At 40.9% G+C, this 16,972-nt stretch overlaps 1 protein-coding gene across 3 annotated transcripts in view; it reads left to right on the top strand.

Annotated features, from left to right (window-relative positions):
• The window catches only part of adamts6 (ADAM metallopeptidase with thrombospondin type 1 motif, 6), a gene marked incomplete at both ends in the record, with an annotated part of 59,602 nt that extends 42,902 nt beyond the window's left edge, over positions 1-16,700 (top strand). For all 3 annotated transcript variants that reach the window (XM_080509581.1, XM_080509583.1, XM_080509582.1), the window contains 7 exons: positions 1,758-1,921; positions 4,181-4,319; positions 6,311-6,440; positions 8,893-9,097; positions 9,701-9,877; positions 14,230-14,386; positions 16,591-16,700. In XM_080509581.1, coding sequence (XP_080365707.1) covers positions 1,758-1,921; positions 4,181-4,319; positions 6,311-6,440; positions 8,893-9,097; positions 9,701-9,877; positions 14,230-14,386; positions 16,591-16,700 — 1,082 coding nt within the window. The remainder of the gene's footprint in view (positions 1-1,757; positions 1,922-4,180; positions 4,320-6,310; positions 6,441-8,892; positions 9,098-9,700; positions 9,878-14,229; positions 14,387-16,590) is intronic.
• Positions 16,701-16,972: the final 272 nt, after the last annotated feature.

Below are 16,972 nucleotides of genomic sequence, written 5' to 3'. Positions count from 1 at the left end.
AAAAAAAAAAGAAAAAAAAAAAGAAAGCCATGAATCTTCACATATGTGCCTTGCCACCGGCCCCGTCGGCTTCTCTTCCAGACTAAACAGAAATTATTGACAACACTCGCAGCATCAAAACCAAAACAATCAAGAGAACTGGATTCAATTAGGCATGTGTTGCTTTGTTTCTTTCTTGTTTTTTTCTTCCTTTTCCCCATTAACACGAGAAAAACATGTGACGGCATGTTGAATTCATAGCCGATGGTGTTGATGGATGACTTAACTTACACTTTGAACCATAGAGCAGGCGTCATATATTTATGGGGCCAAGGTGACACCAGCCTGCTCCACCGGGATTTCCGGGGACATGGTGTCTATATATCACAGTTTAAAGTGCGCAAATTTAAGATATTGTGTGGGATCTCATTTTCGTGCGTAAGCAACTTTATGAATTTCATCTCCGACCAGAGGGATAATGATCATTTTTTTTTTTCTTTTGTAATATTGTCTGAGCCTTTAATATTCAGGCCAGCACCATGAGTATTAAGATGAAGTGACACAATATAAATACATAGAGCGATATTGTGTGTCTGTATTATGGGCTCTTTTTTCTTTGTTTCTACAATAAAGTGTTCAACATTTATCAGTTTAATTCAACACTGAGAGTTTTGTTTTGTTCAGACATTTAGTTACTGTCACCATTTAGTAAACAATTACATAGCGCGTTTACTTCGACTTGACAATTGCATACAATTGAGTTAACAGCTGTCGCTTGGTTTAACATTAATAGTGATTTAGTTTGCCCATGAATTCAGACATACCATTATCTCCTGTTGCTTGTATAAATACCTCACATGCATGGTGGCCTTTCAAGCTCCGCCCACAGGAAGTGGTGGTGGTGGGGGGTGGGTGGGGGGCTTTGATTTCTACATAGAAACACGATTGTGTGTAGTGTTGTTTTGCTAGTAATGAATGTATGAATAATTTTTCTGTGAATAATTAAATTTGGTAGTGTTGTCACAGAACATGGCTCTTTTGTTTGGGTTGGATTGGTTCTTTGTTGACATAAACCCTTCTGTTAAATAGGTTGGTTTGATTATGGTTTTTTTTTAATCTTCTCAGCTAGGTTTTTATCACGTTTGTCTTCTTGCATTGAGTTTTCTTTGTGTCTGACCCAGTTTATATGTTTTAAAAGCATATTGAATTATATCTATTATTTTGTATTTAGTGTGAAATGTTCTAAAAATAAAACATTGCAAATGGGATTTTGATGAGTTAAAAAGCCGTAGACTTTTCTTTGTGCTAAATATGTAGAATCTGCAGGGGGCGGGGGGACGAGCCAAAGAGTCAGAACAGTGAGTGTTTGGAGGGTTTCTCTGTTTCAATGGAGAGAAAGTGGATTTTTTCAGATCTGTTGTGCTTGGAGACTGGCTTTTGTTTTGACAACCAGACAGAGTGGCGGTATTCGATCGTGATGAGGATTTGTCCAGGCTTTCACCTGAACAGTGTTTTCTTTCTCCTCCCAAATTAGATGCTCGTACGTGTCAGTGCATGCGTGTCTCGGTTGGCACCGTGTTTCTGCGGCGATAGCGAGCTGTCAGTGACATCAAGGAGACTGAGGGTGCTGATGATGATGATGATGATGATGATGATGATGATGATGAGAATGAACAATGGCTGTGATGTCACGCCACATGATCGTCTCCAGCTACCGCTCCTGTCTGCTTTTGATTTCAGCCTCTCTGAAAGTATTTCTCCTGTCTGTGATTACTCAGCTTTGAAATCCGAGGGTGACGATTACTACATCAACGGCGCGTGGACCATCGACTGGCCCAGAAAGTTCGACATCGCTGGGACGGCCTTCCATTACAGGAGACCCTCTGATGAGCCGGAGTCTTTAGAGGCACTGGGGGCTACCACTGAAAATCTGGTTGTCATGGTAATGTAGCTTTATTTTTCATATCTAGCAAGCACTTTGAAAACTTCCTAGTCCGTATTTTTGCTATTGTTACTGTAACTGTATTTTAAAATATGAAATAACCCGTATGTTATATTAGTTTTGATTGTGCCTAATTAAGTGATAATCCAAGTATCTTGGAAGTCGTGTTTTGTCTTTTACCATTGCATGGCTGCAAGTTGTATGATAGTCTCTGATACTGGTACCTTTCACTCATCGCTATTTGAGAGATTGTTTGACCTGAAATAAATCTCTGTCCAGAATGCTGCACCTTTGTAGAGCAAAAGTCATGCTTACAGAAATAGACATGGTTTCGTTTGTTCGTTAGTGGCTCTGAGGTGGTTGTAGATATGAATGAATAGATCAATTTCATTTCGGGAATTGGGTACTTTTTAAAGGATGTATTCCTTTTTGATGCATCTTTGTTTTTAAAGCGACTCTCGTGGATGCAAGCCACTGTTCATTAATAGATCATCATGCAAGTATCAGCCAGTACCGTTTACTGTCCATCAAAGGAATGCAAGTATGCAGACAACCTCTGAATGACCTTATATGACTCCACGTACTTTGCAACTCTGTGTTTACATCAGTTTGTTAATAATGTCCATTTGAGGCTGTGTCCTGCTGCTTATGCTCAACATCTGGCGGCTAACCTTACGTGACCCTCGGCCAGTGGTTTTAGGTTCAAAGCTATCCAAATGTTGGATAGTGGAGGAACAATGTCGTTATAATGTCACTTGGTTTGGAGAACAACTGTGTTATTGTATGATTGTATGGTAGTTTGCTCATCACCTATCATATACATGTTAATGGGAATGCATTCATCATGTTTAAAAGGTTTTATGACAGGCCTTTTTTTTTTTTTTTTTTGGAGTTGATGTGAGGCAGCTGAGGTTTTTTCTTGTTGTAGCACTCTGTGGTTTCTGCCTTGACATGAATGCCGAAAATACCAGACCACACAGCACCACTGGAATAGACAAGCAACTGGCCACTTGACCACTAGCCATTTCTTTGTGGCTTCCAGAGTCTGGTTTTCTCGGTCCTCTTCTGCATCCAGCAGACTAATATAAACCCCACAGAACCTCAATAATCCAGCCTGGTTTGAGTTATTACTGAATTCTGCTGTCCTCTTCAGCTGCAAGGAACTTTTTCAAAGCCTCTTAGCTCTTTGTGTTGGTTACGTGACACCCCTGACATGACTGTTTTCACTCACTCTTTGCCCTATTCAGCTGGTTTTAACAAAAAGCAGCTACCTACTCAGAAACAAACTGCAAAAAGACAGAAAATAGTTGGTGAAACACATTGGAGTATTTACTGGCAGAAATTGACAGACATATGCCTCAGGAGTGGACTTTGTCCAGAAAGCAAGCGGGCAAAGTTGACTTAGATTAGTTGGGTGGCCAAAAACATATCTCCAAAATATTTATAACGTGACCCCTGACTACTTCAAGGCTAAATTTACCACTGTTTGCAAACAGCTTTACTGTCATAAGCGACGAAGCTGATACTATCAGTAGTTTCAAGTTTGCATCCTGAGGCAGACAAAGTTCAATCTGGAGGTGATCCTTAATTTAGATGATATTCCAAAACAGAAAAAAAAGTAGACTCCGGGAAAGAATAGAAAAGGCAATCAAACTCAATGTGAGACAGCAAAGACCAAACAGATAGTGTTTCGGGGTAGAGTGACGGGGAGAAAAGCAGGCAGGGTGACAGGTAGGTCTGCAGGTCAGACATATGAGTAAGTGGGAAAGGCTCCACTTCGAAGTGTGGAAATATACAGAGTGCTGCTTTCGAGATGGATTGTGCGCCCCTTTTTCTGTTGTCTTACATATCAGTTGTGCATCTATGCTTGAGATATAGTATGTTCATGTAAATGTGCTCTGTAACACATCAGTCTCTTACAGTTAAGAGGAAACTAGATGGATTCTGCAATATCTGTCATGATACGATATTCAGTATACAAGCATCTATGTGTTGACTAATATAGAGGGAGGTGGATTAATTTTCCCAATGTAGGAATGCACCTTGAACCATTGTATACACAATTAGAGGAGAATGAAACACATGGACCACAATCACATTGGAGGCTTGAAATCAGAGGGTCATATTCAGTAAGAGAAAGGATTATGAGCCAGAGGTGGGACATAAGCTGGTCTGGCAGGAGATTGAATTAAAATGTACTGAGACAAAGAACGGTAAGGTTCACAAAAGCATTAAGACAACAACTTTTATTCACTGCAGGTCCTCCTTCAGGAGCAAAACTTGGGAATACGTTACAAGTTCAACGTGCCTATACAGCGAACGGGGAGCGGTGACAACGAGGTGGGCTTTTCCTGGCATCACCTGCCCTGGTCTGAATGTTCTGCTACCTGTGCTGGAGGTAAGCCAGACTGCAGCGTGTCTCCACATTACATATGAGGAAAGAGTCCTGATGTCATCAAGTCAGTCTTTCCAGTCACTCCACAGATGCCCAGACTTCCTGAGTGTTAGCGGAACAAACTATAAGATTTATTGAAGAGGAAATTTCCAAGCCTGATTTAAACTAACACAGTAACAAAGTAATTATATTTTCAATGATCACAACAGCTTTTGGCTGAACTCAATCTAATGTAATAAGTAAAGCATTTTATTCTGAAATTACAGACAAGAGAAAATTGTCATCAGTCGTCTGGTAAAAAAAAAGAAAACTGAGCCATGTTTTTGCTTGTTGAATGGTTTTACTCAAATTCTAAACATTTTGCAAGTTGTTAATGGGCATGAATTTGCACCTTGTGTTTAATTTTATTTCAGTGAAATAGTTATTTTATCTTTGTCAACCTACTACTGAGGTCTGGTGCTTTTTGTAAAATAGAGCCTGCAAAGCATTTAGGGTTCAATATCATAGCACAATTTATACATTTATAGTCTTTTTTAATTATTTCTAACCTTTTCAAACATGTAGTGTTTTTGTCTGTTTGTGCATGTGTGAGTGTGCATACGTGCATTGGTGCATGCGCTTGTGTGCCCATCTGTAAATCCTCTCCATCCAATATTGCCACAAATGCACCTCAGAGCAGTGTACAGAAATCCGAGATTATAATTTGAGATGGGTTTCTACCAGAATCATTACATTAAAGCTCGAGATTCAGCCGTCTAATAAATTCAATATGTATATTTTCCATATCTTTGCCAAAGAAATGAATATGGTGCAAGTTCTGTGAATGAGCTGCTCTGCATAGCTTCGGGTTTACCGGCGCTGTGCGGAGATGCGGCTGCTCTTCCAAAGCGCTTGTCCTACAAAGTCAAACATTTTAAAATCCCAAACCGCAGCGAAATGGTGACCACGGCCTCAAGAATGACTAAACCAAACCTTTTAGCCCAAAAGCAATGGGTTTCGTGTAACAATAAATAGTGTTTCTTCCCAGTTGTCAAGCGTGGCCTGGACGGATTTATAATATTTTGTAAAAGCATAACTGAATAAGCATGTGGGTTTTTCTGAGGAAGGATTTTCAAGTCCAGAAGAGACGTTTCAAAGATATACATTAGATGGGGGAGCACCCGCAATCCTCCAGTATCATAAAACATGCCTTGGCATTGTTGATCTTGATGATCTAGTTTGTGTCTATTGTGTCTCTCTGACTGCGCAGAGCTTTAAATCACCAAAATGTTATTTAATCCTAAACCCGTTTGATAGAGCAAGCTCAGCCAATCACAAAGTGTTTTTTAGTATATCACTACAGTAGTAAAATCGATGAAAAACACCTTCTGACAGTGTTACAAGAGAGACTCCTCTACCCCTTGCTTTGCACTGCTCCTCTACACTGTATTTCACTTTAAGCGCAGATGGGTAGATTTTCTATACTTCACACACACACACACACACACACACACACACACACACACACACACACACACACACACACACACACACACACACACACACACACACACACACACACACACACACACACACACACACACACACATCCATATCTCATTACATCTGCCAGACAAGTCTGCTGCGGGATATGTCCCATGAGGGTCCAAACAGACCCCGTCTTAACTGGTATGGCACACACACATGCACAGAATGCGTGGCGGCTCACACAGTGGGAGGTGTGACACCGATACGGTAGCCCTCGCTCTCTCCGACAGAAGCCAAAGAAAAGAGCTCTCCTCCCTGTAAAAGTGATTTGCCAACATATCCTGCAAAGAATCAGGAATTTACATGTCTGGATTTACGACAGACTGAAAATGATACCGTCCTCCGCTCCAAACGCAGCACTTGACACACTGTTTCCAGAATACTTTTTTATTTAATGTTCAATATCACCTGGGCTCTTATTGATCTTTTTTTTTTCTTTTCTTTTTTTTTTTTTTAATGCTGTACAGGTTCTCAGAAGCAGGAGGTGGTGTGCAAAAGGCTGGACGACAACTCAGTGGTGCAGAACAGCTACTGTGACCCAGACAGCAAAACACCGGAGAACCAGAGAGACTGCAACACTGAGCCGTGTCCTCCAGAGTACGAAACACTGAAGCTCCATTATTTTTATTAGCCAATGATTATCTAGGTTTCGTGACTGGCAGCTTGAGGAGGTCCAATTTGAACGTGGGTTTCAGCATCGTACACGATAAATACAGACAGAGCTTGAACTCCGGCCACACATTTTTTTCTTGTGTGTGTTATTCCTACATTGTGCTTATTAACGATAACAACATCATAAAGGTGAAGGTCTAATGACCGTTGTTGGGTAAAGATGCTCTGTGTGGCATCAGGTAAGCTGAATCTGATGCATGACAGATACAGTGGCTGGCGGCCAAACCTGATGTTACTTGCAATCATGGCATCTTGGTGGTTCGTTGACTTCGTTTAGCTTCTTCTTCAATATTGAACAAGTTGCTTAGAGCGAGATAGTAACTCAAATGCAAATGTTTCATGCATGACAAAACTTACAACTCACAAGCTCACTCTGACCTGTGCTGCTAATTTCATGAAAAGTAATCTGTGACCAGAAAGTCACGACCAAACGAAGTGCTGATTGAGCAACGTATTATTTTCTAATGACTTTTCAATTAAATCTGTTTATATTACCAATATTTACCAAGTTTGTGCGTTTAAAAGACAAAAAAAAACCATAAAACGGAGACTAACTTGTGACGTTAATTCATCTTCAATGATCCCTGGTATTAAAATGTGTTTTGCTGAAAAATAATAAGACAAAAGCACAGTGATCTATAACTTCATATGTCAACTATTTCCAATTTTTGCTTGTTGCCAAAAATAACAGCTCAGCGAGCGACTACCTGTATGTGATTGTTTTGTTTCTCGAGGGGCATCGTACACATACAAAGGTGGAATATGAACTTGTCTTTGGTGGCCGAGTGTCTTTGAACTCGTCTGGAATTCGCCTCGCAAAAAGAGGGATTAAATGCCTCATGTTAATTGATTTCAGACTGTCCAACAGTTATTTGTGCACAAGGTTGAGGGCCGATGTCTTCCTGCCAAAATCGCAATCATGCTGTAAATCTACTGTATGGACTGCAATTTGTTTTCATATGTTCGTACTATCGGGTTTTTATAATCACATCTGGATGCGGCGGATCCAGACTTTGTTTTGATTAGCACTTGAAGGCCACGGCAGCGCGCGTGTGAGTTACACTGTACACGTGGCATTCGTGTCTGTTAGGAGGGCAAACAGCCCCGTCTGCTGCGTCAGGACGGGCCGACCGAAGGAGACCATGTAAACACGATTGTTTTAGAATAGCCAGGGTTTTATGGGCTCGGGTAATGAAAGCTAACACAGATGTTTGAACACGTCGTTAATTCTGTATACATTCCAGCGGATGATGTAATATCTCGCGGGCTGGATGTGTTTAGAGGCCTGTTGTCTGTACAGTTTTATGATATTAACTTTCGGGTCTGCATACAAGGATTTGAATGAGGCTTGGCTGAATAGTTTTACGCTCGCGGTAAACGGACACTTGGATACCCTCGTCAAAATGTCCACGAGGTTTAACGTGAAGGACCTTAAATATTTCAGAGCCACCATTTGTATTTTCTAATTGACAAAGCAACTTTTACAAAAAAAAAAACCCCCAGAGAATCAGTGCAGCTGAATTTAGAAATGTTTGGATTCCAAATAGTAGTTTGATATTTTTGAGGGAAATTTCAAAAGAATATCACAAGGCTTAACATAAAATGTGATGGACCCATTTTTTTTATCCTGAGAAAGATTTGCTTCGCATCCACTACTTCTATCCTGGTATGAATCGACACTAAATAAGATGGCATGCTGGAGAAGTGGTTAACTTTCTCACCTCACAGCTGTTTATGCCTGTGTGGGTTTTCTGTATCCATCTCACTTCAGTGGATAAATACAAGAGTTTTGCTGGCTCAGCAGCTAGCATAGATAAACCTACTTTCTTTAAAAAGACAAATGATCACTTTTCGATCATTGTTTGTGCACTGATGGCCTGGAAAAGACACATTGTGCTAATAAGGAGGCTTTAGTTTTGCTGTGGATTTAGTGTGAATTAATTGAAATTCATCTAAATTTAGGCCATCTGTGATTTGATGCTCTACTTATTTTTGGCATTGTCTGCGCCGTGGGGGTGATTAGATTTTGACGGTTAAAGGTTGTGATGACCTCATGTTTGTCATATGTTTGTTAATGTAAAATTACCTCAGAGCGTGCACTTCAAAACTTGTATTAGATTTCTTAGGCTTCTTCGCAATATCTATTATAAGAGTCTGGACAGACATTAATATCAGCTGTGACCTCAGTGTTTTGAAGATAGATTCAACCAAAGCAAGTGGTTGTAGTTTGAACTTGTTGATGTCAAACTAGATGAAAACAAAAGAGACTATGAAATTGAAGCAATGCTGTCTTTTGGCTTTGAAAGACGCTTTAGAACAGTTTTCTGCCTCACTGATGAGTATTACAACTGAGCCGTGGTTCTTTCTTGTTTCGCAGGTGGTTTATTGGCGACTGGTCCGAATGTGGGAAGACGTGTGATGGCGGGATGAGGACAAGGACGGTCCTTTGTATCAGGAAGATCGGCCCAGCTGAGGAGGAGACGCTCGAGGATTCTCACTGTCTGACTCACCGACCGATTGAGAGGGAGTCCTGCAACAACCAGTCCTGCCCGCCAAAATGGGTCACTCTGGATTGGTCTGAGGTAAAGATGATCAGTTCAATTCAAAAGTTTTATATCATATCGCACCAGTTCCAACATAGTTTCTCATAGCGCCAAACATTCAAATACAATATTAACAAACCTCCAACAGATCGATCCTTTGGTGGATAGTGAAGAGAGAAATGATCACTAAAACAAAACAAAAAAGAATCAAAATAAACATTACATTGACTGATGGGGGTAAGAAATGTGGAAGTTTTAGCTCCACAGCCAGATACCTGGAGGTCGATACAAAAAGAGAGGACAGAAAGGAGAGTGTACAGACAGCTGAAGAGAAACCAACCTCAGCCCTAAAAGCCTAAAACAGCTCAACTAAGAAAGTGGCTTAAATTGTAAGCCTTGTCAAACAGTACAGTTTTTACATTGATCTTTAAAATGAAGTCTATGTTCAGCTCCTGAGCTGAAAACCTGAAGAAAGACGCCTGTTAAGAGCTTTGTATATTAAAGAAAGGCTTATATATTTCACTGGAATGCATTGAAAACAATTCAGTATTGGGAAAATTAGACCTCTTAGACCATCTTGCAGCTGCATTTTCAATCAACTAGAGTCTTTAGTGTTGGCAATATCTTCTCTTTTCTGTTTAGTGTACACCTAAATGTGGCCCCGGCTTCAAGCACCGGATCGCCTTGTGCAAGAGCAGCGATTTGACCAAGACCTTTCCGCCCTCCCACTGCCCGAGCCACAACAAGCCTCCAGTTCGAATCCGCTGCAGTCTGGGACGCTGTCCTCCCCCTCGCTGGATCCCCGGTGAATGGGGACAGGTAAGACTGCACTTCATAGCCCTAAAAATATGTTTTAGCCAAACAACTGGCTGGTTAAAAAAAAAGAAAAAAAAAACGCTTTGAATATTTAAAAGACAAGATATGCTGATTGATTCCATGTGAACGTGAGTGCTTAGTATAAATTATTGCTGGATGACATGCATGGGGGGGAATCCAAGCAGGCCTGTGACGCGCGTGTGCGTAGACGTCGTGTTTGTATTTGGGAGTCCAAGTGCTCCAACAGGCCTGGAGTGTATGATCGGTGGCAGTCGTATCCCGCAGGCCGTTTGAAGTTTATCTCTACGTCGGAGCCGGGCCTCTCTGTCACTTCCAGGAACATGACTTTGAGGAAGACCAAGGAGTTAGCATTCCTGGGCTTACCCCAACATGACTTACTGAGCTCAGGGAAAAAAGCTGCAGTACACTTTACAGCACAGCTGACTCACGTTGGGGAGAGGGTGCCAGAAAATCGTGCGTCAGAGATTTTCGCATACGCAAAAAGTATGACTTGTTATTTTGCGGTATTTACTAATAATTTAGCGTAAAAGTGGGTGTTTAAACAGTGCGGTCAGATATTTAGAAGGCCCTCATGCAAGTCACTTTGCAGAGATGATATCATGGTTTTATCTGTGCCGCTTGGGTCAGAAGTCGGGCAGTCCAGGTTCCTCTTTGCTTTGCTTCTTATCAGTCTCTCGTGTGTTCACGGGTGCGTGTGAGAGCGTGGATAAATATGTACACCACAAAAGCAGAGCCTGTTTAAGGTCACAGCACAAAGCTGATGAATCGTGCATATCAGACTCAATACTGGGCGATTTTTCCCCTCTTCATCTGAAAACTGTGTGTAGTAACTATGGCAATGGATTATGAATTCTTCATTGAATGTCCACTTGCATTCACTTCACGCTATTGATTTGCAGTATTATTCCACTGTGTCAATGTGGCTTGTATCCAATTGTATAACCAGCTTCATTTTCACCTTTTCCAGTTCACCATAACCAAGCTTCAAAAGTGATAAATATCTCATGAAAATATGTTTAAAGAAAGTAATATTTGAAAATCTTACCAAACTGTGTGTTCTTTTTTACCTGTTTATGGTGCCTGGCAATTGTAGCCAATTACTTAATGTATATACATTTGCTATTCAACAGTTGGTAGACAAGTTATAACTTTATTTTGTAATTTATCCTAATATTTTCCTTTTGTTCTTTGTCCCTTTGTTCTTCTGAATCTGTTTGTAGTAACACATCCACGTCCCCCCCCCCCCCACAAAGTATAAAGGTGCTATAGTGTAGCAATAGAACAAAAAATGCTGTTTGGCCAATAATTAACTTTCTTTCTGTTTCAAAAGTTTGGTAAAAAAAAAAATGTAATTTAACATCAGTGAAAAATTAAACATTTCAATCGATTCATTAATACTTTTAGAAGATCATTAAGAAGTATCATGCAGAATAAAATGTATATGTAAAAGATGAAAATTAAAGAAAGTTTACTTGAACATGTCAGTGCAAACAACTTCAAAGTACTGCTGCAAGCAGCTGTTAAGGTCCGTCTTTGGTATTTGATATAACACTTTGAGTCATTATGCAGAGTAACACCACCAAGAGCTTTGCAGGTGCAGATGAATGAGAAGAGAAGACTATATAAACGCTATGGAAGAAATGGACCTGCACTATAAATTGCACCACACTGGGATGGACGATCAAGGAATATTGTAAATTTTTCCAGAAGTGTTTCTTCAGCCATTCGATAGAGGCAGGGACACAAACCTGCTTAATGAGTTCAGTTTGAAGGTGTTCTCACCAACACCAGAACTTTCACAAGCCCAAGCATCAGCGCCTCTCTCCTTCAGCATTCAGTCAGTGCCAATAACAGTCATAAACAAAGCAGGCCAAGCTAATAATCGCCGTGTGGTCCCATCAAAAAGAACAAACCATCACCACGCCGGGCCAAGGTTAATACCTCGTAGAGCAGCAGCTGGAGTCTACTCTTACATGCCACTTTCGTCGTCCCCTCCCTCGGGCTGTAATTAGGCGCTTCGGCCTCACGGCTCGCCCCGTGGCCCTCGAAAACGTCAGAAAGAGGAGATTGTTGCCAGCTACTGAGCCCATGCTCCTCCGGGGCCAAAAGGTCACCAGTTCAAATCACATCTAAGTTGCACCACTGACGTACACCATCTGTCATGGCTGGCAGTGGGCCCTAATAAAGACCCTCTAATTGGGAAGGGATGACATGCAGGCTGAGTGATCTGAGAGAATCATTGAAGGTGACAGAAAGGTGGGTGGGGGTAGTAGCTGTGTTCATATCATGCACTCATACATGGGCGTGCGCACACACACACACACACACACACACACCACACACATACTGATGGCAGACAGGTGTGTTATTTCTCAGTGTTTCCAATGTCATATTCATTACCCAGATATCTACTTTATTCCAGACTTGTATTATGCCCAAAGTGAGTTGGCATCCGCAAACATTTTTTTTTTTTTTTATTAGTCTTTCTTTGTTTTTGTTCTTTCCTTTGCCTGCAAAAGGGTTTAATGGCCACCCATTGGCCCAGTCTGCATTTTTATTACAACTGGCACACTGATAGAGGTTAGTCAGACAAAGGCAGGAGCACATTCTGGGCATGGTAAAGCAAAACCTCTCACGTGTCAACAAACACTTTATTAGTTTGCGTCTTTTCTTGTCGAGAAAATAAATTCAATATGGGCCATATGCTAGAGGAGGTTTCCTCAGGTTGTTGTTTTTTTGCTTTGGTTTGTTTTTTTGTTTAGTTTTTTGGACTTAAAGACAGCAGACCAGAAGACATTGTGGATTGTCCGAAGATTAGAGAGCAGATCCCAGAAAACTCCTGCCCTTACTCCACAACGTGGAGTACTTGAACAGCTGGTGTAACAGTACAATTTTGCCTGTTATGTATTAGTCACTGACTACTATTACACAATTAGTAATGTAGTTACAGTTACTGGAGTCTCAGTGGACTCGCCACTCATTACTGATGTTGGAGAGATGCAGAGCCGCTGTCTCTCTCTGGCCTGCTCACCGATTTCACTGTTTATCAGCAGCTGTCATTTTCTTTGAAGAGCAGCTGTGTTACTATTACGCCGAACTCCTGTTTACCGTAGGGGCAGCACACCTCATTAATCCCGACCAAACTCAGTGCTTCAGACAGCAACATGAAACATGTCTCAGTATGAGTAACGTCATCAGTAGCGTGTATCTGCAGGATGAGTTGGATTACCATTAGCTCATATTCAAAAGAGCTGTCTGCATGTTGGTAGTTCACTTCCGCTGTTCATGTTAGTGTATGAAGCTCGTTCTTTCAAGAAGCATTAACATGAAGCTCACAGAACATCTTCCACCAATTTACTGAAGTAACATCAGACAAACATAATGAGAGAATATATTACTGGACTGATCCACACAGAGCTGACAGCCCAGCTAACGTGCACCTATAACACTACAATAATACTACTAAATGCACATTATCAGACAGGAAGAACTGAGGGGAGAAGTAATGATTTTTTATTTGCAATGAAAAGAAGCAAATTAGTAAGTGTAAATTATTAATAGGTTTCATCACATGCGCAGCACTGGGTAAAATAGATAATGGCATCTATAGGCAGCTGTAGAAATCTCCACTTTATATGATTTACTGTAGGCTGCCACATTGAGCCCATTGATATATCAATGGCTAAATATCATCCCAAACACAGGGTTTGCTTATAGTAGTGTGACTCTGCAGTTATTGACTATAACAATGTCTCTATTTCTGACAAACCAGGTTTTACATGAAGACTTGGAAATCTCTATATTAGCATTCAACATAATTTTTCTATTTTCTTAACAATGTTGACATGAGGATTTTGGTCTAAAGACAAACATATGTAGGTTAAGAAAGTGATCTTTTTTTTTATTTTTTTAAATCATCATTCTTATGGAGGTTTTTTTATTTTCTAAGCCAAAAATGTTCACTCTGTCCCTACAGCGAGCAAGCATGTGTAAAAGTGCTTAACCGGGAATAAATCTGCGCAATGAGGGGAATAAAACATTCATAAAAGACATAAAACGGTGGATAAAATGCAGAGAAGCAGTCAAGTGAATCAGATCGGGGAAGGTGACTCCAGCTGACTGTCTGCCTGCTGCCTTGATGATTGGATCAAGTTGTGGCGTGCATGCGTGGGGGATTACTCCTGGAGTATGCAAAGACTCCCCCAGCCGAACCCTCATGGTCACAGAGGAGGGATTGGTCATTTACCTTGTTAAATTCATTTCCTAAATATGGTCCTGTCCTACTCAGATAATCAGTTTTCCCCTGCTGTTTGTTTTTTTATTTCCCGTGACAGTGTTCGGCACAGTGTGGCCTCGGCCAGCAGATGAGGACGGTGCAGTGTCTGTCCTACACTGGGCAGCCGTCAAACGAGTGTCCAGAGTCCCTCCGACCGGCAACCATGCAGCAGTGTGAGAGCAAGTGCGACGCCACGCCGATCTCCAACGCCGACGGTGAGATGACGAAATGTGTAATACGTAAACATCTGACTCAACCTTGTTTGTGTGACCGGCTGTCTGAGGTGCCCCGACTGCCTCCAATCCGCAGACAGATGGTTTTATGTGAATCCACACTGAGCTACTTGTGCACCGCTTTCACACAAAGCCCCAATTGAAAAGCTTATAAACTGTCTTTATCTTTATCCTCACTGTTCTTCTATGACCTAAACACACTTGGATGACACACTCCTCTACACTTTGCCAGCTACATTAATCTTTCCAGTGAGGTTGGCTCCTGGTCAAAGCGAAACAGCTCAACCCTCCATATACACTTACAAATGATGGATGGCTATTCAGATACATAGAGAAGGGCCTTTCGATTAGCCTGAATGGAAAACGTGAGCAGCGTTTACAGGCTGGCTAATGGGATTAGCTGTAGGCTAATTGTTCCTTTACGGACAGCAGTGAGGCAATGTCTCGTTTCATTTGGCTCTGCGGAGGCAGGAGCCAAAGCCTAATAAGGGAAGACACTCTGATCGTGATAAGGCATTTAGAGCGCTGGCTGTCCAGCATCCAGCAAGCAGTTTGAGTGTGTGTGTGTGAGTGTGTGAGAGCATGGTTCGTGGGGATGGCAGTCAGCCCAGTTAGTGAACGAGGCCAGGATCTGCCTCAGTCTAAGCTCTGCATCCAAGTATAGTTGCAGAGTTTTATTGGGTTGAGCCCCGTAGGAGATACACCAGCCCTCATGTAGCAGGTTGGCTGCAGTTTATGCTTCTCAAAGTTTATCTCACGTCCTCCAGAAATACCTAATTATATGAGTAAAATCCAGGTTGTTTGACAACTTGAAAGTAGCCTTGTAATCATTTAGGACTCTTTAAATAACCTTTATATTTTTTTTTTAAATTAGTTTTTAGTGAATCTCAGCATTTGTATTATCCCAGTGGTTTGCATTGGGTAGAATTTGCATGATGTCCCTGTGCTTGTGATGTTTTTTTTTTTCCCCTTTTCTTATGGTAATTAGTGTCTCTACATTGTCGGCCTATGTAGGTGATTGTGTGTTTCATTCTGTTAGCGCTTTGTCTTTGTCCAGTGTGTACCCTGCGTACATTTCAATTTACTCTGTGATACCTGGAACTGGCTCCAATCAATCTATTTCATTTTAAACTACTGTAAATTATGAAAGGAACACATTTTTATCGTAGATTGAGAATCTTCTGTGGATAAAAATGTTGTTTTTTCCTTCAGCTTACTGACATGTTTGCTGATTTGGTCCTTCTCAATGCTGAAATAGACTTTGTAGTTCTCATTATTGCAAAATAGTCATTATACAAGCTTTGTTCAGTATTGGATGACATACATGGTGCATCTTTTATCAGCTGAACACCAAACATTTTGTACAACAGGTCATTAAAACCTAAACTAGAGCCCAAATAGAACAAAATGGTTTAACTTGCATGTATCATGAGGACAGATTATAACTCGAGATGACTGTCGTTGCTTTAAAAATACTGAATGATGAAATACATTTCATATACATACATTTTTCTATGTAGTCTATACAGTCAAAACTGTTTTAAAATTAAAATACAAGTATCCCCCAAAATTAATCTTATTTTTTTTAATGACAATTTTAACACTATCTGACAGTTTAATGTAAGAGTGAATAACAGATCATCTCAGATGCGTACACTATACACAAATTTACACTATATTTTTCACAGGCCCATCACAATATGAGTATACTTATTACCACAATCATTTGTCAAAAGGAGATTTCATTTTGTCCACAATTTGTGCAGGTATCTGTAAAAGGAATCAGCGAAAAGAGTTTAAAACTATTGCCTTATCTGATCTTCCTGAAACTTCTAATAGGATGAATTATCTTTTGCTTTTGTACTTTAATTTGCAGCATTGTCACACAATGTGTAAAATAAAGCAGGGATATATTCAAAGTGTGGGCTATGATTCTCTCAAAACAGATAAGATGAACTCTGCCACTTACCCGGTACATCTTTTCTCAATATTTCTACTTCTAAAGACAAATAGTTTAATTTTAATTTGCCAATTTTTGAATGAATCCATGCTGGAGAATCCTATTTATTGACAGATGCAGAATGTTCAGGTTGTGCCTTTTATGAAAACTGCGGTAATGAATAAGAACAGGAAATAAAATGAAACTTCTTCATTCTTTAACACGGCTCTTTTGTTTCCCTCACCAGAGTGCAAAGATGTAAATAAAGTGGCGTACTGTCCGCTGGTACTGAAGTTCAAGTTCTGCAGCCGAGCCTACTTCAGACAGATGTGCTGCAAGACATGCCAAGGCCACTGACCCTCGGAGCGTCAGTGAAACACCGAGACCCAGGCAAGAAGTCTGGAGGGGGACGGCACCGAGAGGGTGAGACAAAGAGGACAGGGCAGACTGAGACAACAACAGAAAAAAAACCCAGCTATGGACCAGAGGAAGAAAGAAGAATGGGCGGTGGGGGGAAGAGAAGTTAGGATTTCCCTGTTATCAAACCCAATCCTCCTGCCCTCCATCAAGGTGGAATCCAAACCACTGCTCAGCCCGCGACGCTGACACAAACTTTTTTTTATTTGTTT

The sequence above is a fragment of the Blennius ocellaris genome (assembly GCF_963422515.1).
Source record: "Blennius ocellaris genome assembly, chromosome: 15".
In the NCBI taxonomy this organism is placed as follows: Eukaryota; Metazoa; Chordata; class Actinopteri; order Blenniiformes; family Blenniidae; genus Blennius; species Blennius ocellaris.
The sequence above is the reverse complement of the archived record's forward strand: the minus strand, read 5'-3'. Positions and strand labels throughout refer to the sequence as shown.